The sequence below is a fragment of the Pteropus medius genome, unplaced genomic scaffold (assembly GCF_902729225.1).
Source record: "Pteropus medius unplaced genomic scaffold, Ma_sr-lr_union100, whole genome shotgun sequence".
Taxonomy (NCBI): Eukaryota; Metazoa; Chordata; class Mammalia; order Chiroptera; family Pteropodidae; genus Pteropus; species Pteropus medius.
Window position 1 is genome coordinate 366,040 of NW_024349798.1, and position 27,200 is coordinate 393,239.

The 27,200-nt window shown below is 47.3% G+C and overlaps 3 protein-coding genes across 3 annotated transcripts; 2 read left to right on the plus strand and 1 right to left on the minus strand.

The window, feature by feature from the left end:
- Window positions 1–5,768: 5,768 nt before the first annotated feature.
- TRIM72 (tripartite motif containing 72) lies at window positions 5,769–12,278 on the minus strand. Its single transcript, XM_039884415.1, has 6 exons — window positions 11,772–12,278; window positions 8,960–9,055; window positions 8,640–8,870; window positions 8,155–8,177; window positions 7,295–7,413; window positions 5,769–6,410 (listed from the first exon to the last, which is right to left on the minus strand). The coding sequence occupies exons 1-6, from the start codon at window positions 12,186–12,188 to the stop codon at window positions 5,836–5,838; spliced, it is 1,461 nt and encodes a 486-aa protein (XP_039740349.1). The 5' UTR covers window positions 12,189–12,278; the 3' UTR covers window positions 5,769–5,835.
- PYDC1 (pyrin domain containing 1) lies at window positions 9,847–10,986 on the plus strand. The gene is made up of 3 exons (XM_039884416.1): window positions 9,847–10,288; window positions 10,568–10,610; window positions 10,777–10,986. The coding sequence occupies exons 1-2, from the start codon at window positions 10,023–10,025 to the stop codon at window positions 10,569–10,571; spliced, it is 270 nt and encodes an 89-aa protein (XP_039740350.1). The 5' UTR covers window positions 9,847–10,022; the 3' UTR covers window positions 10,572–10,610; window positions 10,777–10,986.
- Window positions 12,279–20,181: 7,903 nt separating the features above from the next.
- Window positions 20,182–21,519, plus strand: PYCARD (PYD and CARD domain containing). The gene is made up of 3 exons (XM_039884417.1): window positions 20,182–20,527; window positions 20,762–20,818; window positions 21,175–21,519. The coding sequence occupies exons 1-3, from the start codon at window positions 20,257–20,259 to the stop codon at window positions 21,429–21,431; spliced, it is 585 nt and encodes a 194-aa protein (XP_039740351.1). The 5' UTR covers window positions 20,182–20,256; the 3' UTR covers window positions 21,432–21,519.
- Window positions 21,520–27,200: the final 5,681 nt, after the last annotated feature.

The following is a 27,200-nucleotide window of genomic DNA, read 5'->3' on the forward strand; positions in this document are numbered from 1 at the left end:
TACATCTGATAAGAGGTTAATATCCAAAATAAATAAAGAGCTCATACAACTCAACAACAACAACAACAGCAATCCAGTTAAAAAATGGACGGAAGAGTTGGATAGGTATTTCTCCAAAGAGGAAATACAGATGGCCAATAGATATATGAAAAGATGCTCAAGATCACTAATCATCAGAGAAATGCAAATTAAAACTGTAATGAGATATCACCTCACATCTGTCAAAATGGCTATCATCGATAAATCAATGAACAAGTATTGGCAAGGATGTGGAGAAAAGGGGACCCTCGTACTATGTTGGAGAGATTGCAAATTGGTACAGCCATTATGGAAAACAGTCTGGAGGTTTCTCAGAAAATTAAAAATGGATATACCTTTTGACCCAGCAATTATGCTTCTGGGTATGTATCCAAAGAAAACCAGGACAATATGCATCCCTATGTTCATGGTAGCTCTATATCACAATAGGCAAGATATGGAAGCAACCTAAATGCCCATCAACAGACAATTGGATAAAGAACTTATGGTTCATATATACAATGGAATATTACTCAGCCATTAAAAAAATGAAATCCTACCATTTGCAACAACATGAAGGTTATTATGCTGAGTGAAATAAGTCAGACAGAGAAAGATAAATACTATATGATTTCACTTATATGTAGAATCTAACGAACAAAAAGAACAAACTAATCAAAAACAGACACAAATATAGAGGACAATCTGGTGACAGCCAGAGGGGAGGGAGGTTGTGGGGCTGGGAGAAAGGGGTGAAAGGTTAAAGAAGTACAAATTAGTAGTTGACAGATGGTCATGGCGATGGGGAGCACAGCATAGGGAATGCAGTTAGCATTAATGTAATGGCTAGGTGGAGAGCCAGGAGGGAAAGAGAAATTAGGGTGATCATTTTATAAACTATATAATGGTCTAACCAATGTACTGTATACTTGAAAATAATATTAAAATACAATTATAAAAAAGAATATACAGTAGGGTAAAGACGGACTATTTAATAAATGACGTTGGAAAAACTAGACAGATACATGGGAAAAAAAATGAAACTGGACCACCTCCTTACGCCATATACAAGAATAAACTTAAAGTGGATTAAAGACTTAAATATAGTACCTGAAACCACAAAATTCCTAAAAGAAATCATTCCTAGAAGTAAACATTTTGTTATCATTCTTAGCAATACCTTTTTGAATAAGTCTTCTCAGGTAAGGTAACAAAAAAAAAAAAAATGGGACTACATTAAACTAAAAAGGTTTTGCACAGCAAAGGAAGCAATCTACTGAGTGGAAGAAGATATTTGCCAATGATATATCCAATAAAGAGTTAATATTCAAACTCTACAAAGAACTCACAAAACTTAATACCCAAAAAACTAACAGTCTAATTAAAAAGGGGCACAGGACTGAAGAGACATTTCTCCAAAGAGGACATACAGATGGCCAATAGACATATGAAAAGATGCTCAACGTCACTAATCATCAGAGAAATGTAAATTAAAACCACAATGAGATATCACCTCTCACCTGTCAGAATGGCTATCATCAATTATCAACAAACAACAAGTGTTGGTGAGGATATGGAGAAAAGGGAACCCTTGCGCACTTTTTATAGGATTCCAAATTGGTGCAGCCACTGTGGAAAACAGAATGGAGGTTTCTCAAAAAATTAAAAATAAAACTACCTTTTGATCCAGCAATTTCACTTCTGGGTATCCGAAGAAATCTAAAACACTAATTTGAAAAGTTATATGCACCCCTATGTTCACTGCAGCACTATTTACAATAGCCAGGATATGGAAGCAATCTAAGTACCCATCAAAAGACAATTGGATAAAGAAGAGGTGGTACATATATACAATGGAATATTACTCGGCCATAAAAAATAATGAAATCTTACCATTTGCAACAAAATGGATGAACCTGGAATTATTATGCTAAGTGAAATAATTCGGACAGAGAAAGACAAATACCATATCATCTCACTTATATGTGGAATCTAAAAGACAAAATAAATGTACAAACAAAACAGAAACAGACTTATAGATGCAGGGAACAAGTTGATGGTTGCCAGATAGGGTGAGGTGAAAAGGATGTAGTGATTAAGAGGTACAAATTGGCAGTTACAAAATAGTTATGGGGACATAAAGTAAAATATAGAAAATATAGTTAATAATATGGTAATAACTTGTGTAGTGCCAGGTGGGTACTAGACCAATAGGGGGATCACTTCATAAATTATATAAATGTCTAACCACTAAGTTGTACACGTGAAACTAATATAAAATGCACAAAGATGTTCTTTGCAACGTTATTTGTAATAACAAAAATCAGAAACAAATAGCAATTAATCCAGGAATGATTAAGTAAGCAGTGGCACAGTCATACAGTGAAATACTACACAGCAGTTAAAAAGGAGAACGTATGCTCTGTATAGTAACATGGACAGATCTCCTGACTATATGACTGAATGAAAAAAGCACACTGTACAATATGTAGAATAAATGTCATGTTCATGTAGAATATGATATCACTTAAATGGAAAGAAAAACACAATATTACATACTTTCCGTGGGACTTATACATGTACAGAAGTCCTGGAAAGCCACTCAACAAACTGAAAAACAGGGATTATTTATGATGAGGGAGGAAAACAAGAAATTAAGATTGGGGAGCATAGTCAGAGAACTTTCTTATCTGTAAGATATTAATAAGTATATTCATGCATTGTTTATATATTTTTTAATTTTAAAATAATTTTAAGAACTTATACCTCTGACAGTCTGGAGATCTAGAGCCAAACCTCCAGCACCAATGCAAATCTTTATGGACATCTCTTATTTAATCTCAAAATTTCATGTAAATTCTGTACTCCATAATGTTTGTTTTAATATGAATATGCTTTCAATGTTTACTTATTGGTAAATTACACAACTTTTTCTGCACCACCACCATTGTGAAGAAGAAATCAGGCATAAAGTTGGTACTCCAAGAGGCACCACATACCTGTGGATTCAGGTTCTTCGTGGTTGAACCATCATTGTTCCCAGGGTATAATCGAACCCCAGGGGAAGAGGAAACCAAGCCTAATGGGGTGCTAGCTGTTGTGAGGCCTGGTGTTGTGAGGATGTAATAAATGAGAATATAAAGTTATTGACACATAAGCTCTCAATAAATGTTTTTTGCTTGCAGTTAACACGGCCCTGGCAAGTGCCAGTTTGTTTTTGTACACACGGAAGTCAGGAGGCACAGGAAACCTCTCAGTTGTTCAGGGTCCTCAGAGTCTCCATAAGGGAGAAGATAAAGGAAGATATTCTGATCCTTTTGGACACAAGTACTGGAAAGACCCACTTCTCTGTTCCTATTTCACCTCCTTACATCCCCAGGGAGATTCTGGCTGAGCCAGGTGGCCACCATCCAACAAGGATCAGCCTGATTAGGCAGTTTTCCACAAATTTGCCCTACCATGACTGCCTTTGGCTCAGGGATCTCATGTCTCAGTCAGCCATGGGCAAGGTCACAGGATCATTTCCCTCAATGCACACAGCTCAAGCCAGGGTAACTTTATGCAGAAAGAACCCATGGCAGGTGAGAAAAGAAAATTTTCTGATGTAACTCCATCAAAGGGAAGCAAATGACTGAGGGAGTAGCTGAAGAGCTGTGAAACCCATTCCTGTGTCTGTGCCACTCCCAGCTCCCACAGGTCTGCTCCCAGCCAACCACTGCCACATCAGGGACACAAAGGCAGGCGTGTTCTGGGAACACACAAGGATCCTCACAGGGATGGCTTTGTGGAGGAGTCCTCACAACAGTCACTTCCACCCAAGCTTCCCTCCCTCTCTCCTTCCCTCAGGGTCAGGTTGGCATCAGAATCTGACGGCTCCATTTTCTCTCACACGGCCATCCCCCCTGATAAATCTTTGCACATTTAATCCTGCCTTGATGCCTGCTTCTCAGAGTCCTCTTTTCCTCAGAAAGGGGCTTTGGACTCTTGGACACCACCAGTCTTCCCCAGAGGCCCATGGCAGGGGTTCAGTGCAGTGGGGTGCACATTGTGAGAAGGTGCTGGGATAAAGAGAGAATAGAAAATGCTGATGTTTTCAGAGAACCCTGTAGGATGAATGAGAGGAAAAAGGCATTCCTGACAGAGTTTGCATGATGCTTGGGGGTACACAGGAGTGGCACGAGATGAGGCTGGAGAACAGCAAGGCATCTTGAATGCCAAGCCAAAGACGGGGCTTTCTCCTGTAGGCAACAATGAATTGTTGAATGTTTTGGGCCACTGAATCACATGACCACATTTGTGTTTTTCGAAAGATTTGATGGATCAAGACTGAAAGCTGGGAGGACAAAAAGGAGGTTACTGCCTAGCAATAGGTCAACTTGATTCTTCATACAGATTTAATGAGGAAGGAGTCAGAATACCATCATTTTTTATGAATGCTACTAGATTTTACAACTCAATAACCCTTTTATAGTTTTATTTTCCAGCATGAAGAGCTCCTCAAATTAATCCTCTCTTCTGTGTCCCAGAACTGGGGCCCAACAGGCCTTCTTCCAGGGGACACAGCCAGGAGTGTCCCTCCCAACCAGATCTTGAGGTCTTTCTTACCTTATCCGCCAACTTCTTTTTGGCCTATCTCTTGGTTCCATCACTCAAGAAAATTCTCACTTTGGGTCCCCAGGCCTGTCACATATCAACAGCAGCATCCTAGCCTGTGAGTGAGAGCAAATGGCCCCAGGCCATAATCTTCCCTTAGGATAGGAGGGGCCACAGCCTCTGGTCCCACCTGCTGAACCACAAAGGCCTCTCTCCAAGGAAGAGGGACTCTCACTCTCGGCCTCAGTGGTTACTCCAGAGCCCAGAAAATGAGTCTTTGGGCTAAAACTAAAGGTGTGAACCAGCAAGTAAACGGAGGCGGGAGGGGGGCAACTCAGGGGGTTGGGGTGGGGATCCTTTTATGCTCCATAAGCAGCAGGGCCCAGGGCAGGATTAGCATCAGGCTTTTCTCTTGGTTGGCAACTTGGGGGATTTCCTCACTGTCCAAGACACTCAGTAAACATATTCCAGAGGCAAAGAGAAATAGTTGGTGGTCAGTTTATTCACCTGGCATAGGGTCTGGCAATTTTTAAATGGCTTTTGAATGGAGGAATATATGTTGAATTTTCTATGCCTGATAATTGATAGCTATCTGATAACAGACTCCATATAACAGACATCTGACTGAACAGACTGGTGTCTAAGTCAGCAGTCCTCCAAGGATGATCCCATTGTGACCTGCAGCATCAGCATCACCTGCAAACTTGTTAGAAAGGCAAATTTTGGGCCCCAGATCTACTGAGTCAGAAATTCAGCCATCTTGTTCTTTAACAAGTCACTGTTATGCGCTTTGAAAAGGTGGTTCTGATGAATGCTCCAATTGGAGAACCTCTAAGTGAAAGGCCTTTTAGGAGGGGAGTGTGATACTGCAGGGACTCCTCACTCTACAGAGCTCTTGGGCACCCCTCAATCCTCCCCAGGCCCCAGATCCTTTTCCCTCCATCCCTCAACCTCAGTTTCTTCCTGGAACCCTTGAGCCTCTTGGTTTCCAAACTGGGATTTCCTCATTGACCTGACTTTAGAGCTCCCTTCCCCACCACCGCCCCATCCCCTCACTGGCCCTTTATGCCAGCCCCCAACTTCTCTCAAACCCTCTGAGTCCCCAGTCCCCACCCCAACCCAGACCCACCCCAGTGGCCCTGCCTTCAGCCCTGGCAACACACCCCTGCCTGTCTCCTTTCAGGACTGCAGGACCCTGCACCCCTCCTCAACCCAGCAGGAGGCTCAGGCCTCCTCGCCCTCGGGCCCCACGAGCAGCAGTGGCTGAGAGTTCTTGCCTTTGTCATGCCAGCACACATCGAAGAAGGGGTATACAGGCCCTGGTAGGCGCTCGTGGAAGGCAAAGAGCAGCTCAAGGGCATCCACGTCACTGGCATCATAGAAGGAGAGGACACCGTCGCGGAAGCTTAGGTAGACCCCAATGCGCATAGGCCGCCTCTCCAGGGTGCGCAGTGCACGCGGCTCCTTGGCTTCCACGTGCGCTTCCAGGATTTTTCCATCGCGCAGCGCGAGCAACCAGAGGCCCTGCGAGGGCACGGTATGTAGCCGACCCCGGCGGTTGGCCTGGGCAGCGATCACACCGAGCCCCCAGCGCGGCTTGTCGCCCACCTCCACCTCCCAGTAGTGCTCGCCGTCAGAGAGCAGCTGATGTGCAACCACCGCCACGGCCTTGTCGAACTGGCGCGGGTCCTCTCCCGCCGGCGGCGCCTTCTGCTCGGAGCACTCCACTCGGCGGCAGGACGACGACAGCACCAGGCTCGGGTGAGCTGTGCTCGGGTCAAAGGTCAGCGCCTTCAGCACTGCCAGAGGGAGACCAGTCAGGCCCCTGACTTTTCCCACAACCAACTTATGGGCTCCTTTGTCTCCTCTAATCCTCCCAGCCCCTCTAGGGGATGAACGACTCTCTGTTTACTGACTTCAACCAAAGACTGCAGCTCTCTGAGCTTCAGTTTCCTCAGCTGTAAAATGAGGCCATAATTGCCTCCTTCCAGGGTTGTGGGTGGATTAAGTTGATACAAGGCATATAACTCACCATGTATGTCACAAAATGAAAGACGGTCAGGAAGCCTGGTCTGAGGCCAGCCCCTGCCTCCTACCACTGTCATCTGTCAGTCTTGACCCATCTGTTAGTCTTCTCTTGGATAAAACACAGGTTTTATCCAAGGCAGTGAAGGCTGCACAGCCATGTGTATATGTCCTAGATCTCTATAACATGTAACACCCCAATGCACTCTAGCTCTTGGGGAGAGGAGGTTGAGCCCTTGGGCCACCAACCACAGGCCACCAGAATCAGTGTCTGACTCAGGCCAGTCCCCAGTTTTCTAGCTCTGCAGATCCTCAGCCCCCAATTAACAGAGATTATCATCTCCACGGTCCAGAAGGGACAGGGACTGGGCAAGGATCACACAGGGCTCAAACCCAGGCCCTAGTCTCCCCTGCTACCAGCAGCAGCACCCTTTCCGTAAGCAGTGTCCTCTCCATATTAGTCACCCACCTGTAAACCCCATGGTCTCAAAGTTCCTTCTCTTTGCACAGGTTTCAAGAGTGCAGGGGTATAGGGGCAATGGATACCTTCTTTGATAATCTTCCCAGCTGGGATTGGGAAACCTCTCTGTGTATGGCTGGGGCCTACCATCAACCATACAGCTACAAACATAAACCTAGAGTAAGCCCTGCCCAATACCTGGCATCAGAGCACGGAACATCTTCCTCCACACCTGGAATTTGAAGTCATCTGAGATGACAGGCAGCTGGATGTCCAGACGGGCAGGTGGTGGTGACTCTGCTAGGATCTTCTGCAGCCTAGAGGTGGTGAAGTGTGGGGAGGTATCTGTGAAGGGACTTCCAGAGGAGGCATGGGGTGGGAGGAAAGCAACAGGCAGTAACCCAAGGAGAGGAAGACAGGGCTGTGGTGATGCTCCAGGATCTCCTGACATCACACTCTGCCTTAAAACTCCTCGGCTGAACTTTCAGTTTGGAAGAATGAAGTTCTGGAGGTGGATGGTGGTGATGGTTGCAAAACAACATGAATGTACTTAATGACACTGAACCTTCAGTGTATACTTTTAAAAATGGTTGAAATGGTCAATTTTATGTTATGTACACTTTACCACGATTTCTTAAAAATCTCCTGTTAGGATAAGATCCAAGCTCTTCGGCTCCTCACGGTTTGCCCCCACCTTCTCCCTCTCTTACCGGCCTTCTGCCTGCAATGCTCTTCCCCCAACTCCACCTCTTCAACTCTAGTTTATTCTTCCAGTGTCCAACTCAAATGTGCATTCCTCTGGGATGCCTGCCCTGGCCACCTTCTTCCCCTCCACTGCAGTATTGAGCACACAGTGATGCCTATGTCCTTGCTCATATTTGCCTGGGAAGTCCCTGAGGAGAAGGACCAGGTCAGGTTCACTTCTATGTTCAACACAAAGTACAGGGAAAGTGCAGTGGACTGAATGGGAGTATGCAAGCATATTGTGAATAGAGGGAGAGCCAGCCAATATCCCTGAAGATGAGTGCAAGTTGGGGAAAGGGCCAGGTTAATCTCACCTGCTGCTCACCAGGCAGTATTTCTGAAAAGAGAGAAAAAGAGAATGGAAGTGAAGCAGGAAGGCGAGACACTGGAGACTTCTGAAAACGGGGTAGACCACGAAGAATGCTGAGTGTGGGGTCAGGAAGAATCAGAAAAGCCAAAAGAAACCCAGAATTCAAGACCACTCCTAGCCCTTTATCTCTGTGTAAATTAGAAAAAGGTACCCCCTCCCTCAAGAAACTAATTCCACCTGACAGAAGATTGTCCTAATAAATATGCCAACCTACAACATTTATGATAGGAAGAGTGACTGCTTAAAGTGTCCTTGTGCAGTGCCCAACCTAAACAACCATAACAGTCCTGGGGCCCACCCCTCTTCCATGCCCCCTGGCTTGTCCCTGCCCCTCTCCGGACCTCAGGGGTGAGATTCGACAATAGAGTAAGGTCTCTGGGGCCTGAACCCTGGCTGAGGGGCAGAGATAGAAGGTCATCCAGTGCTCACCATGAGGAACTCAGTCTGTGGCTTGTCCGCCACCTCCTCCAACACCTTCTCCATCTGCCGCAGCTGCTCCAGGTAAGAGTTCAGACTCCCCAGCTCCCGCCGCAAGGCAACCCCTGCCTCACCCCGCACACGCTCAGCCTCATGGTCCAAAGAGCCTTCCAGTGCATTCAGGAACACCCGCATTTTGCCCAGCTGCTCCCCCACCGCACCCCGGAACTGACGCACTGTCTCCTGTGGGGGCAGACAGGCAAACGCATTTTGGTAGGGGATCCCCAGTCTGAACCCCCAGTCCCCGGACTCTGTTATGCTGAGCCTCTCACCTCCACCTCCATCAGCTGATGCTCCAACACAGCCACATTCTTCTCCTTGCGCATACATGCCTCCTGCAGCTGCAGCTTCTGCTGTGGGAGCTGTGTCTGGAGTGTGAGACATAAAGAAGTGATGCTGCTGCCCCCCCAAACCCACACATCCCACCCTAAACCTGCCCTCTACGGCTCAGCTTCAATGCCAGCTCCTCCTCCAGCCAAGTTGACATCTTACCATTCCCCAAATCTACCTGCAGGTCTCTAGGCCCTTGCTAGTACCGGTCCTGATGTCTAGAATGCTTTACCTTCTCATTGTCTGTTTAGGTTAAATTCTCCCTAGCCCAATCCCATCCCCTCAGCAGTCAGCCCCCCCAGCACAGATCTTTGTCAGGATGACAAGCACAAATGTGGCTGGGTCTCCTCCACCACAGCTCAGCATACAGCAGTCTTCAGGGGGTGAGCACAGGATGTGTGAAGAAGAAATGCAACCTCCTCCTATTCCTGGGCTGCACCACATACTTAAAAGCAGAATATTAGCAAAACACCTCAATCAGCCTCCCTACACACCAAGCTCTGGGGGCAGGCAATTTATGTCTGATGCAGCAACCACTCCAACATATCTATGCGCAAGATCCTACTCCAGACCTGTTCGTTTATGACTCTTGAAATGCAGGTTGTTGGGGAGCTGCTAAAACCTCCTGCCAAAGCCAGCCTTTGCTGGAAGGCACATGGTTCTGGACTCAGATGGTTCCAGTCCTGCCTCCATGGTTTCCAACCTCAGTTTTCTCTTCTGCAGAATGGGAACAGTCATCGCACCTCACCTTTGATTGCCCAAATTGGCGGCCTACTCCCACGCTCCCTCAGGAAAACTGGGAGACTCAGGAGGCGCTGTTTGCTGTTAAGTGCCCGCCCAGCGGGAGCCACAGGACTGAACCAAGGGTTCCCCTGGCCAGCTGCCAGGACAATCTCCTCCCTGGAACGTCCTCCCGGGCGACAGCCCCGCCTGCTGCAGGACAGGGCGGGCCCGGTGGCTCAAGGCGCGGGGCCATCGTAGGTTCAGAGGAGGCAGAGCTGAGCCATGGGGAAGAAGCGCGACGCCATCCTGGAGGCGCTAGAGAACCTGACGGCGGATGAGCTCAAGAAGTTCAAGTTGAAGCTGGGAGCTGCGCCGCTGCGCCAAGGCTTTCGGAACATTCCGCGTGGGGCGCTCGGGCCGCTGGACGCCGTGGACCTCACTGACAAGCTGGTCGCCTTCTACTGCGAAGACTACGGCGCTGAGCTCACCGCAGTCGTGCTGCGCGACATAGGCATGCAGGAAGAGGCAGAACGGCTTCAGGGGGTCGCGTGAGTCTCCCGCGCCCCGCACATGCCATTCAACCACTTTGGAGTCTTGGCCCATGGTCAAGTCTGGATCCCCTCTTCCTCGCCAAGGAACCTCGCCAGCCTTCCTGTCCCCTTCCTCCTTCAGGCTCCTTCCTGGGGTCCCCACTTCAGACCACTAGCTGGCCCCTCCCTCTGGCTTAGGGCTGAGTTGATGCGGAGTCCGGCCCCACCTGCCCCCTGGAGGCTCCTGGGACTCCTGGTGCCCTGTCCCATTTCAAGTACTCTGTTCTCTCTTCGCAGATAAAGACAGATGAGGTTGGAAGTTATGCAGTTTTCAGCAGAGGTGAGCCTGGATTGGGAGGGCTCCTGGGAGAAGGAGGCTCCTGCATTGGGCTAGGAGACAACCGGCCAGCTCCAGGCTGGACTGGCACGTCAGGAGTGGGAGGGAAGGCGAGGCTGGTCTGGGGGCCTCGAATACTAGCCTGAGGACTGAGGTCTCCACCCTCCAGGAGTCTAGGGCCAAGAAGTGCAGGGCAACACTTGTTTGTGTGCAAAGAAAACCCGCAGAAGCTCACCTCGACCACCAGTGGTGAGAAGACAATGGCAGCTTCTCCACCGCGGGGACCAAGGACCAATCCATGCCTCCAAAACCCGCCTCCTCCCATCCCTGAACCTGTCATTTATTCTTCCACAGCCCAATAAATGCTTCATGACAGATATCCCTGGGCCTTTGTAGCCACATACCCTCCTGTAGCTACCTGCATGTGATTTGCCACACGTATGGCATGGGCAAGCTATGGGAATCGCAAACCTTGGGCCGTGCACAACTATGTGTGGGCTCTGGAAGCGTTCTCAACCAGAAAAACAAATCTGGACTTGGGACTCGTGCCAACGTGAGCCTGCGCACAGAGCTTAGTGCCCAGGTGTGCCTTGCCCGCCCCGCCTCCCCTTCAGTTAGGCCCCATCTCATGACGCTCAGGCCCGCACAAGTTGGGCAGCTCGAGGAGCGAATGGGCCTCTGCAGAACAGCTGCGCTGCCAGAGCCAGCCCCCGCCCGGGGCTCCTGGCCACACCCAAGCCCCGCCCCTCCAGTCTTCCCTGTGCCCAAGCTCCGCCACAGTGCTCACGCTCACTCGCCGGGGGCCGGGATTCAGTCCTCCGCTCCGCCTCCCGCTCATCCCGGCTCAGTGGCTGCTCCCCCACATCTCCGGGAGCGTCCCAGCGGCTGAGCCCGGGAAATCTAGGTTTGTGCCGCTCCCATCCCACCAGAGCCCGCCTCTCCGCACCTCTTCAAGTCTCCCCTCTCCTCCGGTTCCCGCCTCCAGCTCGTCAGCCCCGCACATTCCCTAACTGCTTCCCTCCGCTCGCGTTCCCGGAAACTCCAGGCGCCCGGGGCCCTGAAGCTCAGAATCCAAGTAAATACAGCAACCCCTGATGGGCCAGGCCCCGCCTCGTCCAATCCCATCCAACCCGACCCCCGCCGGAGGGCGCCAGGATCCCACACCTTAAGGCGTGCATGGGCTTCAGCGGCGGGCAGCAGGCGGTGGCCCCGGTGCGAGCCCAACGAGGCGCACACGCCGCACACGAGCGCGCGGTCCTGCTCGCAGTAGATGCTGAGCGGGTCTAGGTGTTCCTCGCAGTGGCCCTGCGGCACCTGCGCCAGCCCCTCCACCAGACGCGCCAGCTGCAGGTTGGTGCTGAGCGCTTGCGGCCGCGTGGGCGCCTGACAGCATGGGCAGGGCGCTGTGCCGTCCGCCGCCGGCTCCCCTGCCGCGCGGCTCAAGCAGGCGCGGCAGAAGCTGTGGCCGCACTCGGCGGTCACTGGCGCGTCGAACAGCTGCAAGCACAGCGGGCAGGACAGCTCCTGGTGCAGGAGGCCGGGCGCAGCCGACATGGTGGGCCTGAGTAGAAGGGAAACCATTCAAGGAGACTCAGCAGGGCTGCAAACCCTGCCCAGCCCCAGCCCCTGGCCGGGTCTGCAGCCTCACAAGGAGAAGCCCCAGCCTATTAAGACCTCAGATCCCACACGGGAAGGGACCCTGGTTCTGGCCAAGGAGAAAGGGGGACTCTGTCTCAATCCCAAAACTATCTCAACTGCAGTTCTCAGCCCCAGTCCCCAAAATATTTCCTATTAGGGACAGTCTCAACCCCAATTTCTAAACAGGAGCCCGGGTTGCAAACACAGTCTTACCCACTGTCCATCCCGTCTTAGCCCCAAATTCTCCAGAGCCTCTACCCCCTAGCTTCTCACCTCTCCAGGATCGCCAGCCCTCCCCTCCCCCATTTCTTCAAGCCCACAGGATCCACAGGACTCACAGGTCTAGTTGGAGATCTTGGGCAAAAAGAGACTCCCAGGAGTCTCCAAGTCAGGCCTAACTAACCGAACGCCGGGTCAGAGCTGTGTCTGAAGATAGGTTAGCAGCAAGCAGCAATCTCAGAGCAAAGACAGGGGACTCAGGGGCAGCTATCAGTAGACACGACCGGAATAACCCACAGTGAATAGCAGACAGACCCTCCCAGACTGAGCCCTGGCCCTAGAACTATATTTAGCTGCCCTCCCACCCCTTCCATCATTTCTGGAAACCTTTCTAAAAGTGAGGACTTAAGTGGTCAGAGAGCAAGTATCACATGTCGAGGCCACCTGTCCTGGCTCATCACACGGTCCCTTCTCCTGCCCAGTCTGGAGCCAGAACTCAGAACCAGCAGGAGACAGGGCCTCTCATACCACAAAGAAAACAAAAACATGGTTGGGAGGAGTCCTCCCTTTCTCCTCCACCCCCACCTCCACACTCTTCAGCCTCCCCTTTCCCTGAGTGTGGCCCCTCCTCAGCTTGTCACTCACTTATTTCCCAAGCTATGGCTCTCCAGGGTCACACTGACAGTATTATCTCCACCTTCAACCCTTCTCCCACCCTGAAATGTTTTCTTCCTCCATAGCTGAGGGGAGAGAGTCTTTTTTCTGAAGGTCTCTCCAGTACCCAGCACAAGCCCTGGAGCAAAGTGGGCCTTCCTAAATGCTTGAAAAAAAAATTATACAGGGACAGTTGAATGAATGAATAAACTGAATCCAGAGACTGTAGCCCAGAAGTTGATTCTGCCCTGGGAGCCTCAAGCCTTCTTTTATGCTTATCCTTCAAATCTGGTTAAATTTCATTCAGAATAAAAATCAAAGTCCTCATTGTGACCTACAAGGCCCTACCCAATCTGACTCCATTTACCTCTCACTCCCCCACCCCACCCCCACTCCATTGGCCTTTGCACTTGCTATCTCCTCTGCCTGGAAAACTCTTTCAAACTCAGGTATTAATGGTTCCTTCCATGTCCTCCCTCAGATCTTTACCCAATGTCACCTTTTCAATGAGGCTTTTCTTAACTCTGATTTTAAATCTCACCTCTCCCTTTCTTGCTTTACTTTTCTTCATAATATTTATCACCATCTGACATGCAATATGTTGAACTTGGTTTTTTTTTGTCTGTCTCCTCCTACTAGAATATAAATTTGTTCACTGCTTGTCTCCAACTTAAAAGTGTGTGGCACATGGTAAGTGCTCAATAAATGCCCAACAAATGAATAAACACACAAATTCACTTTGTCCTCTTTTGGCCTCCCAGTCACATTTTCTCTCAGCTTCCCTCAGCCTTTACCTGGATTTGCTCTTTCTCTCTCGACCACTCCCTGTCTCTGTTTCATTTCAGTCTCTTAATTAATTTCCTCTTGGACGCCCTGCCTCTCTAGGCTTTTTAATGTTTGTGTTTATTCATTTTATCCCAAATGTGCACACAGGTGTTCTGGATCAGGGACAGACTTCTCATTAAATACCTCACAGTAAACAGAAAATGTTTCGGCCCCCTGTGCCCTAGGATGATATGACAATAGCCATGTCCATTATCCTATGAGAGTAGTCAGACACCCCATAGGTGAGCAACAAGAACTATTTTTCTTGCTTATAAAGGGGAAGGAGGAGGGAGAAGGTGAGGCTGGTCCCCTAGAGGAGTTTGGGGGCCTCGAATACTGTCCCCTCCTCTCCTTAAAGGTCTTCATACTCCAACTCTTTGGCAGGTAAATAAATCTCCCCTGGAGTCAGATAATTCCTTGTATATCTTGGCTTTTATGACAAGTCTCTAAGTCCTGGGACTCATTTCTTCTTGAACGCTTAAAGCTCTTGCATGTTGCATACTGGCCTGCTTAGGAAGCTACTCCAGGCTCCTGGCACCTTGGGGACTTAACCTAGGAACTTTGTTCAGGCTATAATCATTTGAGCCTCTCAGGAAGAGATAAAAGAAGTTTTATTGTTCTTTTGGATCAGAGCAATTATCTGTACAAATGACTCCAGATTTGATTCTCATGGTATGTGAGAAGTCTCAGGAAGCTCGAGCTTTTTACTGGAACCCTGATAATTTTGGGAAGTTTGATTTCCCCACTCCAAGTCTCTGCCATTTTTGATGGTTCAGACTTTGCCTTGGGTTAACACACAAGAAGGGGGTAGGGATAAGAGCGTATCTAGAGCTGATATCTGAAACCACAAACCACTTCACTCTGGCTCAGAAAAGTAAACACCCCAAATGTAAATCTCATCTAGAGTTTCCATCACTGCCAGGCTGGGACTAAAGGTTTTGGTCAATAGGAGTGGGTATCCAGGACAGGGGGGTGACAGTCAACTCAATCCCTCTCTGTAGATGGGCCAGGTCTGACCTCTGACTCACAGAAGGAACACTGATTGTCTACAGCAGATTAGAGGACAAGGAGGGGCCAGAAACCATGTCTAGGGAAGGAGAAGGTGAGGACAAGTGTCCCTGACCTTAGACAGAGCTCTGGAACCCAGAGCTCAGAGGGGGCAGATTTCAGCTTGTCCTAAGGAAGAGCTTCCTAACATCTGGAATGATAAGTGCAGTGGGAGACGAGAGCCCCTTGTATTGGATAAATGCAGAAAGAAGCCAGAAATCTCCCAGTCAAAGCCACTGCAGAAGCAGGTCCTGAATCCTGACATCATGAGCTCATGCTAATTACCCTCAGGAAATTCACCTATCTCTCTGGGCTTCAGCATCTTCAGCTACATTATGAGGATAAGTAGGATAATAATACTACCCCTGTAGAGCTGTCATGAGAATTAAACTAGATAATATAATAAACACAAGGGATGGTGTGCTGGCATTAAATCACTGGCTTAGGAAGCAGCGATTGACTCTGTTCTTTCCCTGTTGTGTGACCTTAGGCAAGTCACTTAACGCAATTTTCTCATCTGTAAAATGAAGATAATTTAAGGATTAGTATCAGAGTATTGGATTGTTATGAAAATTCGACAAGCTAATTCATGTAAAGCTCTTAGAACAATGTCAGGCCCATAGAAGATGTTCAATAAATGTTGGCTATTGACATTATTGCAATTACTATTACTAATTATTCCAATGAATCTTCTCTGGAACCCTGTAAGAGCAATAATGTCATCCCCCATTCACAGATTGGAAAACTGAGGCTCAGAAACTTTAACAATGACAAAAGCATCTAACTATGGGCCAGGCTTTTTCCAAGTACTTTGTAATTCTTAATCTATTTATAACCTCATAAATTCATTTGTAACCTCTTAACAACCCCATCATTGTTCCTATCTTATAGGGATGTCATGATGCACAAAGAGATTAAGTGACTTGCCCAGTGTCCTGGCAGTCTATGGTCTTTCTGGCCCCAGGAGGAGGAATCTGGCTCCAGCAATCAAAGGATTATTATTGTTGGGTGGAAGGTCACACCAGGAAGCATCTTAGCACCACCAACTGCTCTGGCTCTAGTCCAGGGAGCAAGGGTGGGCCTGAGATAAAACTGGAGGTTCTTTCCTGCCAGGGGTCAAAGCTCAGAGCCCTGAGACTTCTCCCAGAAAAGGGGGTCATAGGAGAAGTGATTACCATGGCTTCCCAGAGAGCTGCCCAAGGCTCCTATTCCCCATCTTCCCAGGGGGAAACCACCCTGGCAGTCTCCAGGAGTGAACAGGCTCTACATCTACCTTCCTGAGGAAGCCTGGGCAACTCACTTCCCTATTCAGTGAGGTGAGTATATTAAGGACACAGGACACAGACCCCAGAGAGGGGCTGTGACCTCCCTAAGTCACAAAGCTAAGAGATAAAGGGTCTGGGAATCAAATTTGAGTGAGTCCAACACCTCTGATTTCCTACTTCTCCCACTACTCCACGATCTTCTGGATGTGCTCTGTAAGTTCTAGAGCATTCTGCAAAGAGGAAGTTAATAATATCATTACTATTATTGGAATGTCTGCCCTTCTAAGGGTGTTTTTGGACAATATGGAAGAAGCATAAATTTCCATATACATAATCTCTCCAAACAATGTGTCAATTTTTGAGGACATTCTGACTTTTGGGATGTTGGTTGACCTAGGAGGACATGGACATAGATTCAATCTGTGCTTCCTCATTTATTACCATTGTAGCTTCCACAGTTATTTCTGAAAGCCTCAGTTTTCTCCTCTGTAAGGTGGGATAAATACACATGCCTCATGGGGTTATTGGGAGAATCAAATGATATGATGTTTAGTACAGTGCCTCGAACATAGGACACTGAAAAAAATGGAAGAAGTTGTTACTATTAGTTTTCCACCAGCGCTTATCATGGAGTTGGGCATCTAATAAATCCTTAATACATGTTTTTAGAATAAAATAGATTCTTCAAAAACCTTGTCTCCTGAGTTCAGAGTCCACAAAGTGCTCATAGAACACAGCTACCTACCAAAAGGTATCCTTGTTCCCACTGAGCTCCAGCCTGAAACCACTGCAAGAAGTGAGACTTCCCATTCTAGGAAAGGAATGGTTATGTCCCCAGCCCCTTGTCCCTTGCCTCCCTGTGACATCTCTGAGGTAATGTCAGGTTAAAACTACAGCCAGGATCTTTCCAAGTCTCAGTCTAAATGTGTGTGAACAAAAATGTGACTGGGGTTGGATGCCAGGTGCAAGCCGGGCCCAAAAGGAAGGATCCTGGGTGGTGATACGCAGGAACAAGAAAATGGGCATGGTGTCACACCACTGTGAAACAAGTCCTTAGCTCCTTTACCCTCAGGAAGCCAGGTGTGAGAAGAAGCCCAATTTCTTCTTCTAGTCATGATACACACTCCCCCAGCTGCAATTTCCTGCTGCCCTAAAGTTTCCATTGAAATGTTACATTGGTTTTACTTAAAGCCAGAGCCACCCTATCCAAACAAGGGTTCAAGAGATGCAGTCAATGGCTATATGTGGCTGAGGAGATCCTGCTCTACGTGGGGGTTGAATCTGGCAATCATTTTTTAAATTCCAAGGCTCAAATACACAAAGCTCCTAAGATTCTACCAAACGTAAAAAGGGGTAGGTTTCTATGATTCTAGAGTCTAGGATTCTTTTGTCATTGAATAAAAGTTTATCAAGGCTGGGTCTGTACCAAGCCCTGTGTTGAGTGCTGTGGACAAGAGAGGGGCCTCAAGGAGCTCTATCTAGTGAGGAAAGTAGAGTGAACAAACACACTGTATGATAAACGCTGTGGTAGAGCCATTGTAGTGGCATCCTGTGGACATGGCCAAGCAATAACTTGCTTTTGCACAGAGGACAAAAAAGTCAGCAGGGAAGAGTAGACAGAAGACAGATCCAGAAGCTAGACAAGCTATATGATCCCCTAGCCACATGACCTTGGCCAAGTCCTTCAACCTAAGCCTGTCTTCTCATTTGTAAAATGGGGTTACTATTCCCTATCCCAAAGGGATTGTTGTAAGGCTTAGAAATAATGCATGTGAAGGATCACAGCCTAAAGAAGGACTCCAATTTTTATTATTTCTTATAAAAAGTGACTCCTCATGTCAGGCAGGAACCCATCAAGCAGACCAGGAGGAAAAGAGGGCAACCATAGAGCAAGTACCACATGTAGTGGTCCAGAGGCCAACATAGTAGAAGGTGCTGCTGAGGAAGTTGGCAAAGGCCTAAAGGCCAAACCAAAGAACTTCGATTGGATTTAGAGGCCCTGGGAGTCAGTCATAGGAGGTTTCTGAGCAGGAAAGGGACAGGATCAATGTGTGGGCTAGCAAGATATAAACTTCTGGCCACAGTACACGAAATGAGTTGGAGATTCTGAAAGGACAAAGACCAATGAAGCACAATAATAAACAGCCATGACTCAGGGAACACTGACTATTGGACCACAAGTGCTACCCATGATGAAGATGTTGACAAACAGTAACTACTCAACCTTTGTGTGGCATCACACACAAGGACAGGAAGTAGGGCCCTGCTACCCTTCTGGAAGCTCTTGAATACAACATGCTTCAAGTAACACAGCCTCATTCATTTCATGTAGCAAATCTTCACCGAGCATCTCTCAATGCTGAAGATACAGCAATGAACAAAACAATGTCTCTGCATTCGTAGAGGTCACATTCTGGTAGAGAGATAGATGCCCAATAAATAAATAAAAGTGTAATATGTCAGGATTACATCACTAGAATGAATGGTGATTGTTAAGAGGGAAAAATGAAGGATTCCCAATACCCATCTAGGGAGGAGAGCCAGGATTCAAGTCCACAGTACTTCAGCTCCTAAAAGCTGCCTCTCTTTGAAGCGCCAATACGTAAGTATACCTTCCATTTACTGGTATCCTCCCTTGAGCCCCAAGGCCCATTCATTCATTCATTCATTCGATTCCACAAAGATTTATAGAGCACCTACTACAGGCCAAGCACTGTTGTGGATGCTGTGGATATAACGATGATGTGGACAGGCATGATTTACAGACTAACAAGGAAGACTGATGCTAAACAAACAGAATTAGTTATGATTTAGTCACACAATTGCTATGAGAGCTAAAAATAAATAGCAGGTGTTATGAACTATCTGGCAGGGACTCTAAACCTGATCTCCCTGAAGAAGTGACATTTAATTTGAGACCTAAAGTCTCAAGAGTTTGTCAGGCATAGAGTAAGGGGACAGATTTCCAAGTAGAGGGAACAGCAAGCATGTGTAAAGGTTTAAATAAGCAAAGGAGTCTGGCACATTTGAGGAACTCAAGAGGACAGTGAGGTTGGAACTCAGAGATGGAGGGAGAGCAGAGTGTGGTGCAAGACAAGGTTGGTGAGCTGCACAGGTGCTAGACCAACAGGGCCTTCTCAGCCATGTTGAGTATGTACGTAAAGAATTCTGGGCACAGCTTAGGCTCCAATCCCCAGTGCGCCACATCTCACCTGCTCTTCTGGGTCAAGAGCTCTGGGCCCAGAGCTCACCTGTGACTTTTCCTCCAGTAGAGAATTTTCTCAACCATTTCAAGTGTGTGTCATCACTTCCTAAGAAATTCAGCTTCTGGGACCAAATCCTGGCTCTCCCAAGGACATTTGGCTGTTTCAGGAGCCCATGTTACATTGGGGTATTTACTAAGTGGATGAATGAATGTTAACCCCATTTTACAGATAAGGAAACAGGATCAGAGAGGTGGATCACAGCTACTCTCCACCCATTTTTTACACCTCATTTCTCCCTAGTAGGTAGAATTGGGGGAGCTACATGTTTCTGGCTGTTAGCATTCTATAATTCTAAGAAGCTATGACACATGCAAGAGGATGCTAAGGTTCAGAGAAACGTGGAGATTGCAGAGTCCTAGAATGGCAAAATTCTAAGCCTTGGCATTTCAGTAAACTGGGTTCCTGGTCTGTGCTATCTAGTTGCAGGCCTGGAGATGCAGGCGCCACCCAGGAGCCCCTCTCCGCCAGGTCTCCAGGGTCCCGCCTTGCAGGTCAGCTGAAGGACAGGATCCTGGCCCCCCACCCCGACCCCCGCCGCCCATGGCAAGGGGATTGAGCCCAGAGGCCTCAGTGGGTGAGAACCAACAGAGTAGTCGGAAGCACGGGAGAGCAACGGGTTGGGGCGGAGGCGGGAGTCAGAAGGCGGGGATCTACAGGTCCCGCCCCGGAGCAGACTTCCTGGTCTGTGGACAATCTGGGGTGAGGCAGCTATAGCGGCGGGGGAACCCCAGAGCCATGGGGTGCATACGCGATGCCATCCTGGATGCGCTGGAGAACCTCACCGCCGACGAACTCAAGAAATTCAAGCTGAAGCTGCTTTCAGTGCCGCTGCGCGACGGCTACGGGCGCATCCCGCGGGGGGCGCTGCTGGCCATGGACGCCGTGGACCTCACCGACAAACTCGTCAGCTACTACCTGGAGGCATATGGGGCCGAACTCACGGCACTCGTGCTGCGCGAAATGGGTATGCAGCAGACAGCAGAGCAGCTGCAAATGACGTGCAAGGGTGAGCGCACCCCCTCCACGCCTCCCGATCCCTCATCTACACCCAACCCCCAAACTGAACACTTGCCTCTCAGACTCATCACTTCCTGTTGTTCCTAAGCTAATTAAAGTTCCTTCTGCTGGGGAGACTTCCCATATTTCTCTTGACCTTGACTTCCAGACCAAGGGTCCCCGAATCCAAGAGCCTGGAGATGATAGAAAGGGAAGGGGGCCCACTTGACTTATTTCCTTCCAGGTTCTGGAGCCACACCAGCGGTGATCAAGGCCCTTCCTCAGACAGCAGCCATGCCAGGTGAGGCCCTCACACCCAACCCCACCTGCCTGGGCACATCTCCAGCTCAGCAGCACCACAACCCTGCACAGCCTGTTGTCCCTCCGCCAGAAACAACAGGAGAGCAAGGCTGGGCCAACCCTTCCCACTCACTCACTCACAAACCTCGAGCCAAGCCTAGTTTGGAGGAGGAAGATAAGGGAGACAAAGTTATACTCATCCCACCCTATTGAGTGTTCTGGCGGGCTGCCAGCTTGAGCCCCGCCCCACAGTGTGCATTCAGAGCAATTTCTGAAGAGCGCAGAGTGCTCAGCAGGAACAGGCCCCAGCTCCCACCCTGGCACAGGCTCATCTGCTCTCCTCCCTCCTACCCACAGCACTGCACTTTGTGGACCAACACCGGGCAGCCCTCATTGCTCGTGTCACAGACGTGGATGGGGTGCTGGATGCGCTGTACGGGAAGGTTCTGTCAGAGGAGCAATACCAGGCAGTGAGGGCAGAGACCACCAATCCAGCAAAGATGAGGAAGCTCTTCAGCTTTGCTCCAGCCTGGAACCTGACCTGCAAGGATATGCTCCTTCAGGCGCTGAGGGACAGCCAACCTTTCCTGGTAGTTGACCTGGAGCAGAGCTGAGGTGTCTTCCCCAGAAGCAGCTGAAACTGCCAAAGGTTGTATGTGGTAAATCAGTCTGACTTTTTTATATACAGTATATGAAAAACCAGCTTGTACTTGTGTTTTTCCAACTTCCAGTCTGGAAGTACATGCAGAGCTAAGCTACATGTCCAAATGCAACAGGCTCAGGTGACACTCTACTCCACTGCCTGTTACTAGGGCAGCAGGTTCCCAAATATTCATCCTTCCTGCCTCAGTCACCATGGTGAATATTCCTTCCTTCACCATTTGGCGGCTCCTCCAATGCTATCTCAGAGGGTCTGCCCTTGAGCCTATAGTTAGCCCTGCGGTCTATAAAAGTTAAAATAGGTATGTACAACGGGTCTGGAACTATGGGGAGCCAGACTTATCAGAGGCACTTATGACGTTCTTCACCAACCTATATAGCTTCCACTTTTTCCACGGGAAAAAAAAAAATTGTACAATTGGAGCAATTTTCAAAGGGAGAGACACTATCATCTAAACACAGGACAGAAGACCACAAGTCATCAAATCCAATTCTAGGGTTCCTTTTGGCACTGGCAACTGACATCAGTATTTTTAATTGCTTCTTCCCACCCCCTGGAGAAAGGTTATAGGTTACATCTTGCCCGGAAAACATACCGACCACAAAAGCAAAACTAGAAATTCTACTAGGTATTCCTTGATAGAGTTTTTGCTTACAAAAAAATATTAGTTGACCCTTGAGCAATATGAAACTGACCTGCTCAATCTTAAATCCGTGCATAAAAAGTCGGCCCTCCACATGTGGGCATTCCCAACCATGGCTTTGACCCTTGAACTCACATCTGAACTATGCAAGTCAACTGAAAAAACTCCATATATAACTTGGATCCAAGCAGTTCAAACCCACATTGTCGTTTCTCCAGGAAACACGTAAGCAGCCTTCCCAGAGGCTGTTAGGGAACCAGGATCCTAGGACACGCTGAGTACACTTTGTACCCAAATTCCTTCTCATCTTTCTTTGGGGTGGAAGCAGTATGCAAAGAAACAGGAAGGCCCTGGGGAGGGGTCCTGGATGTGACACAAGGGACCCAGGCATTGAGGGTACAGATGGTTCTATGCCACTTGATACACCAGCCCACAATGAACAAACTGCACAAAGACTTCACTTTGAATACCCTCACCTAGATGACAATTAGCAAATGCAGTTTATTCCCCCAACACACTCCTTTAGGGGTGTACGTACGATCTCATTCTGACGGTCTAACATTTCCCTACTGTGATCTACTGGGATACGAGGCAAGAGAAAATAAGCGGTATGCTATAGGAGAAAGCTATCAAGCAGCTTAAGATGTGGCCACTGTCAAGGCCACAGTCACATGGACAGTTCCTAAGGTTACTTGGGACTCCAAGAAAGCTGAGCTTCCTCAAAGTGGGAATTGGCCGTAACACCTCAGTATCCTGTGCCCTGGTCTTTAGCCAGCCACCCCATAAAATGCTGATACTCCCCATTCCACTCTCACTCAGCCCTCTTCTACCAAGTCTTCTTGAGTCTCATAATTCAAGCCTTATTATTCAATCCCTGCGATGTGTTCAATTACATCTTCTGCAAAGACCTTACCATTTCCAAAAGTGAACGTGTTCTCCTTTAACCAACCCTGTATCTTAGACATATGGCAACAGCAGACTAACTAGAAAACAAATCTTACCATGGTCCATACAGCCCAGATTTAATCAGTCTTGCAATCGTCTTTTCAACCTCACTGCCCCCACCTGGCTTGTGCCTAATGTCTTATCTGCCTCTGCTCTATCACCTTCAAGGGCTCACATGATCAAAACTTACCATGGAAAGTCTCACTTCTAACTTTAGGATACCTAAATTCTCCTTCTGCCCCTTAAAGGACCCCACAACCAACCTCTCTTTTCACATACCCAGTGATCCCAGCTACCCTATTTGCTCACACCCTGTTCCCTACCATGCTGGCCTCTTATCTCTGAACACCTTGAAATCTTCTACCTGTCCTAGCATGCCCTCAGCTACGGTATGAACTCTTCTGTTCCAGTGGCAAACCATATTGTCATGGTGTATTTTCACATAGGACTGAGACTGAGCCCCATAAAAAGAAATCTTTTCAATCTCTGTACAAGTGCCTTACATATAAAAAGTAACAAATGGCAGTTACTATGCATCTCTTAGATTTTTTTTTTACTTCACAGAAACCTAATGATTTTCATAAGCTGGGGACACAGCTAAACACTTCCTTGCACAACAAATAGCCTTAAAAAGAGATGAAATATTGCCACATTTGCGACATGGATGGATCTCAAGATAATCATGCTAAGCAAAATAAGCCAGACAGAAAAAGTTGGGAATCACATGATATCACTTATACATGGGATATAAACCTAAAAGCAACAAATGCACAGGACAGAGACTCATGGACAACAGACTAGTGGTTACCAGAGGATAGAGAAGAGGGGAGAGGTAGGAGGTAGACGTGCTAAAAATCAAATATGTGGTGAAAGAAACCTAACTATGGGAAGTGAACACACATGTAAATATATATGCCTTACTGTTAAAGTTATAGCTGAAACTTATCGGATTTCGTTAACCAATGAATGTCACCATAAAAAAAAAATAGAAAATTTTTTTAAAAAAGTGCAGGCATGAGGCCAAAGAAATGATTCTAAGAAACAGCCCTATTTAAGTTAAAAAATTTTTCTTGGGGATTTGCTTTTACTGAGCGAGACAGCTTTCCCTCAAAATCTGGAAACACAAGAAAAAAAGCTGTCCACCTAGACAGGTCCCACCCTGAAGAGGGTGCTATGAAGCCCTAGGAAGCTGTACTGAACAGCTGCAGGGTATCTGGGCAACTATGCAACACTGCCACCATGAGGTGTGTGCAGGGTACTACCTGGAAAGTTCGACTGCACTCTTCAAGGATTTCCCCATGCCCACCCCAACCACCTCCACTTCAATCTGCCTAAGCTTGGTTCCTCTAAAGCACAGGGAATCCCCAATCTTCAACTCAATAGTCCAAGTTTCTTTCCTGTCTCCAGTTCCCAAACTGGTGGCTCTCAACTGTTCTTAAGAAAGAGCCCTTCTTTCTAGCACCATAGCCAAGATTTGGGTCGTACAATCCAAAGAACTGAGAACACTATTTCCAGACCCCAAACTCCTGCTCATAAGGTACACACACTTTTCTCACCTGTTCCTGCCTCAAGGTCAATGGGAATTTTAGATTCAATGGTCTCTGAAAACTTCTAACTGCTAACACCATAAGGTTAACACCCAGTAATTTCTACAAGCCCTAGTCAAATCTGTTGCCAAGATCCACTTGACACTACTTCCTCAGTTCTTATATGCCAGTACCATGAACAAGGTAATTTTTGTGGAAACTTTCTTCAAATCTCAAATTATTTCAAAATAAAGTTAAAGAAGAAAAGAAAGAGGCTAAGTACTGAGGGCCCAAAGATAAGAAACGGAGACTGAGTTCTGAGAGGAATGGGTGCAGATGATACCCTAGCACTGAGTTTAGCCTCTTGAAAACTAGTAGGATCTGGTTAACAAAACCCATGGTGGATCACTGAGAGACTGCAAATGGGAAGAAACATGCCTAGGTGAAGATAACTCATAGGAACTGGACCCTATGCCTTAACCATTGGTCAATCTACACATGACATAACCTCAGCCCTGTAAACAAGTTACTGAAATGCAGGCAGTAACAGCACATGATGGTGAAGAATGAGAACAAGCAGACCAGTAGTAGCTCACTTTCCACCCATAACCTACCCTCCCCTCCTTTCTTCCTACTGAAATCCAACTCAATCCTAATTCAAAAAGCTAGGTATCTAGTGCTTCAAGATTGTAGACCATTTTCAATAATTCATTAATATATTCCTTAGACTCCAAAAGACCAGTCTAAAATCTTCGCCATTAAAAGAAATATGACTGGCTATTACAGGCCTATTATTAAAAAGTACTGCAGTAAAGAACAGGGGGCCCCAAGTCCAAACCCCATAGATCTTACTTTCTCACCAATGAGCTGATAGCAGAAGCAGCTTCTCAGAACCAACATTCCCTCTACTACTTGCCTTCATCCATTCTCCTGTAAGGCCTCCAAACTGGGTCTACCCACTAACAGACACCTGGAACCCTACCTTCCTTTTATTTAAAGACTAGCCAATGTCACTGAAGACCATTAAAAGATGCAAATAAGAACTTATATACTAATAGTCCCAGTCAGTAATCAGGTCTCACAAGGAACTTCAACCTCCACCGGGGACCAAGGAATCACAATCAAACCTTAACACCAGAATCCTACTAGGTGAAGCAGAAATCAACTTCTCAAGACACACGAATCAGGCCATTTGAACCAAACATCATTTTAAGAAAGCAGATTGGGAAAAAAAAAAAAAGAGGAAACCTGACCACAGGAGGGAGAATATTGCTATATCCTTGGCTCTGAGGGTTTCTCACGTGGACCAAGTTCAATAATCCCCAATTTAAAGTATTGCCTGGAAAAACCTCAACCATTCTCAGCCTACTCTTAGTTATTGAGCGCCCCAATCTCTACGCAGGGTAAAGCAACTATTCTCTTTTAATAAAGCCATAGCTCCCCTGTCTGAAGTCACCAGAGATGAGGATGAACTCTGGTCTAGAAAACACCTACAGGATACTTGACAATTTCAGCAGAGAAGGCACTTCCCAAACAGGGATCTGAAGCACTCTACAAGACATGCTTCTAACAGCAAAGTACCTTTTTTGCTGTTGGCTGTAATTTCCAGTTCTGTATTACTAAAGTTCATCCTCAACAATTGATTGGCAGGTGCAACCAAGTTTCTAAAACTCAAGACTTGGAAAATAAAAGGGTATCTGGGGGTCAAAAATTGCACATACTGTTGAGTTCTGGGGTTTTAACTCATTCTCCCCACTTTTTCCCCATCTCCAACACCCCACCCTTTAAAGAGGACTTTCCACCCCCAATCATTAAAGCTCACTCAAGTCTAAAAATATCAATGACTTCACCCTCTGGGCACATGCAGGATGAGACACACTCAGGTAGAACCATGTCTCCCCACAGCAACTATCTACCTAAGCCCTACCTTCAAGAAAATTAGGGTTCAGGGTCTTACCTTGAAATAAAAGGTAATACCCCAACCTTCCCCCACTTCTATCTCTTCCTCAAATTTAGCATCCTCTTAAGGTCTAAGGAAACAAATATTTGGGATGAGTTTGTTCCCTTCAGAACAATGGTTTCAGAATGAAATTAAGCCAGAATAGTAGGACTAAATCCTGGCTCCACCATTTTAATTCCCAGAGCCACATAACCCATGCACTTTGTTTTGTCTGTAAAGTGAGCGAGGCCACATAATTACTGCAGTGAATGGGCACTCTCCTTCATGCAAAAGACTCATTTCGATTACGTGCTTTCCCCAAATTTGAATACTGTCTCAAAGGCAAACCTCATTTGTTTGAGCCCCACCATTAGAAGTGTTCAAAGAACCAAAAGTCCTTAAAGATAACGCTGCTATAAGTAGTAAACTAAGACCAGCATGTACATGTGGTAAAAGGAAAACGCCCACAGTTGGACAAATTTTGGGCAAAATTCATGACATCATGTGATCTTCGTTAACTCCATCGTTAACTTTGGCAATGACAGAAAAGTTTAATCTCTACTTTCAAGGATACCACTTGACCTTTTCTCCCCTAGACCAAGTTATCAAACACTTTATTCCAGTTCCTCCTAGTAGGAGGATCTAAAAGGAAAACTCCTCACATTCCTG

Excerpts from the sequence above, each read along its gene's own strand:
- PYDC1 (XM_039884416.1), top strand. The coding sequence starts at position 10,023 with ATGGGGAAGAAGCGCGACGCCATCCTGGAGGCGCTAGAGAACCTGACG.
- TRIM72 (XM_039884415.1), bottom strand. The coding sequence starts at position 12,188 with ATGGTTTCCCTTCTACTCAGGCCCACCATGTCGGCTGCGCCCGGCCTC. Across the intron at positions 8,178-8,639 it reads CACAGACTGAGTTCCTCATG|AAATACTGCCTGGTGAGCAG; the intron begins GTGAGCACTGGA and ends CTCTCTTTTCAG. Across the intron at positions 7,414-8,154 it reads TACTGCCTGGTGAGCAGCAG|GCTGCAGAAGATCCTAGCAG; the intron begins GTGAGATTAACC and ends CACCACCTCTAG.
- PYCARD (XM_039884417.1), top strand. The coding sequence starts at position 20,257 with ATGGGGTGCATACGCGATGCCATCCTGGATGCGCTGGAGAACCTCACC. Across the intron at positions 20,528-20,761 it reads GCTGCAAATGACGTGCAAGG|GTTCTGGAGCCACACCAGCG; the intron begins GTGAGCGCACCC and ends ATTTCCTTCCAG. Across the intron at positions 20,819-21,174 it reads TCAGACAGCAGCCATGCCAG|CACTGCACTTTGTGGACCAA; the intron begins GTGAGGCCCTCA and ends TCCTACCCACAG.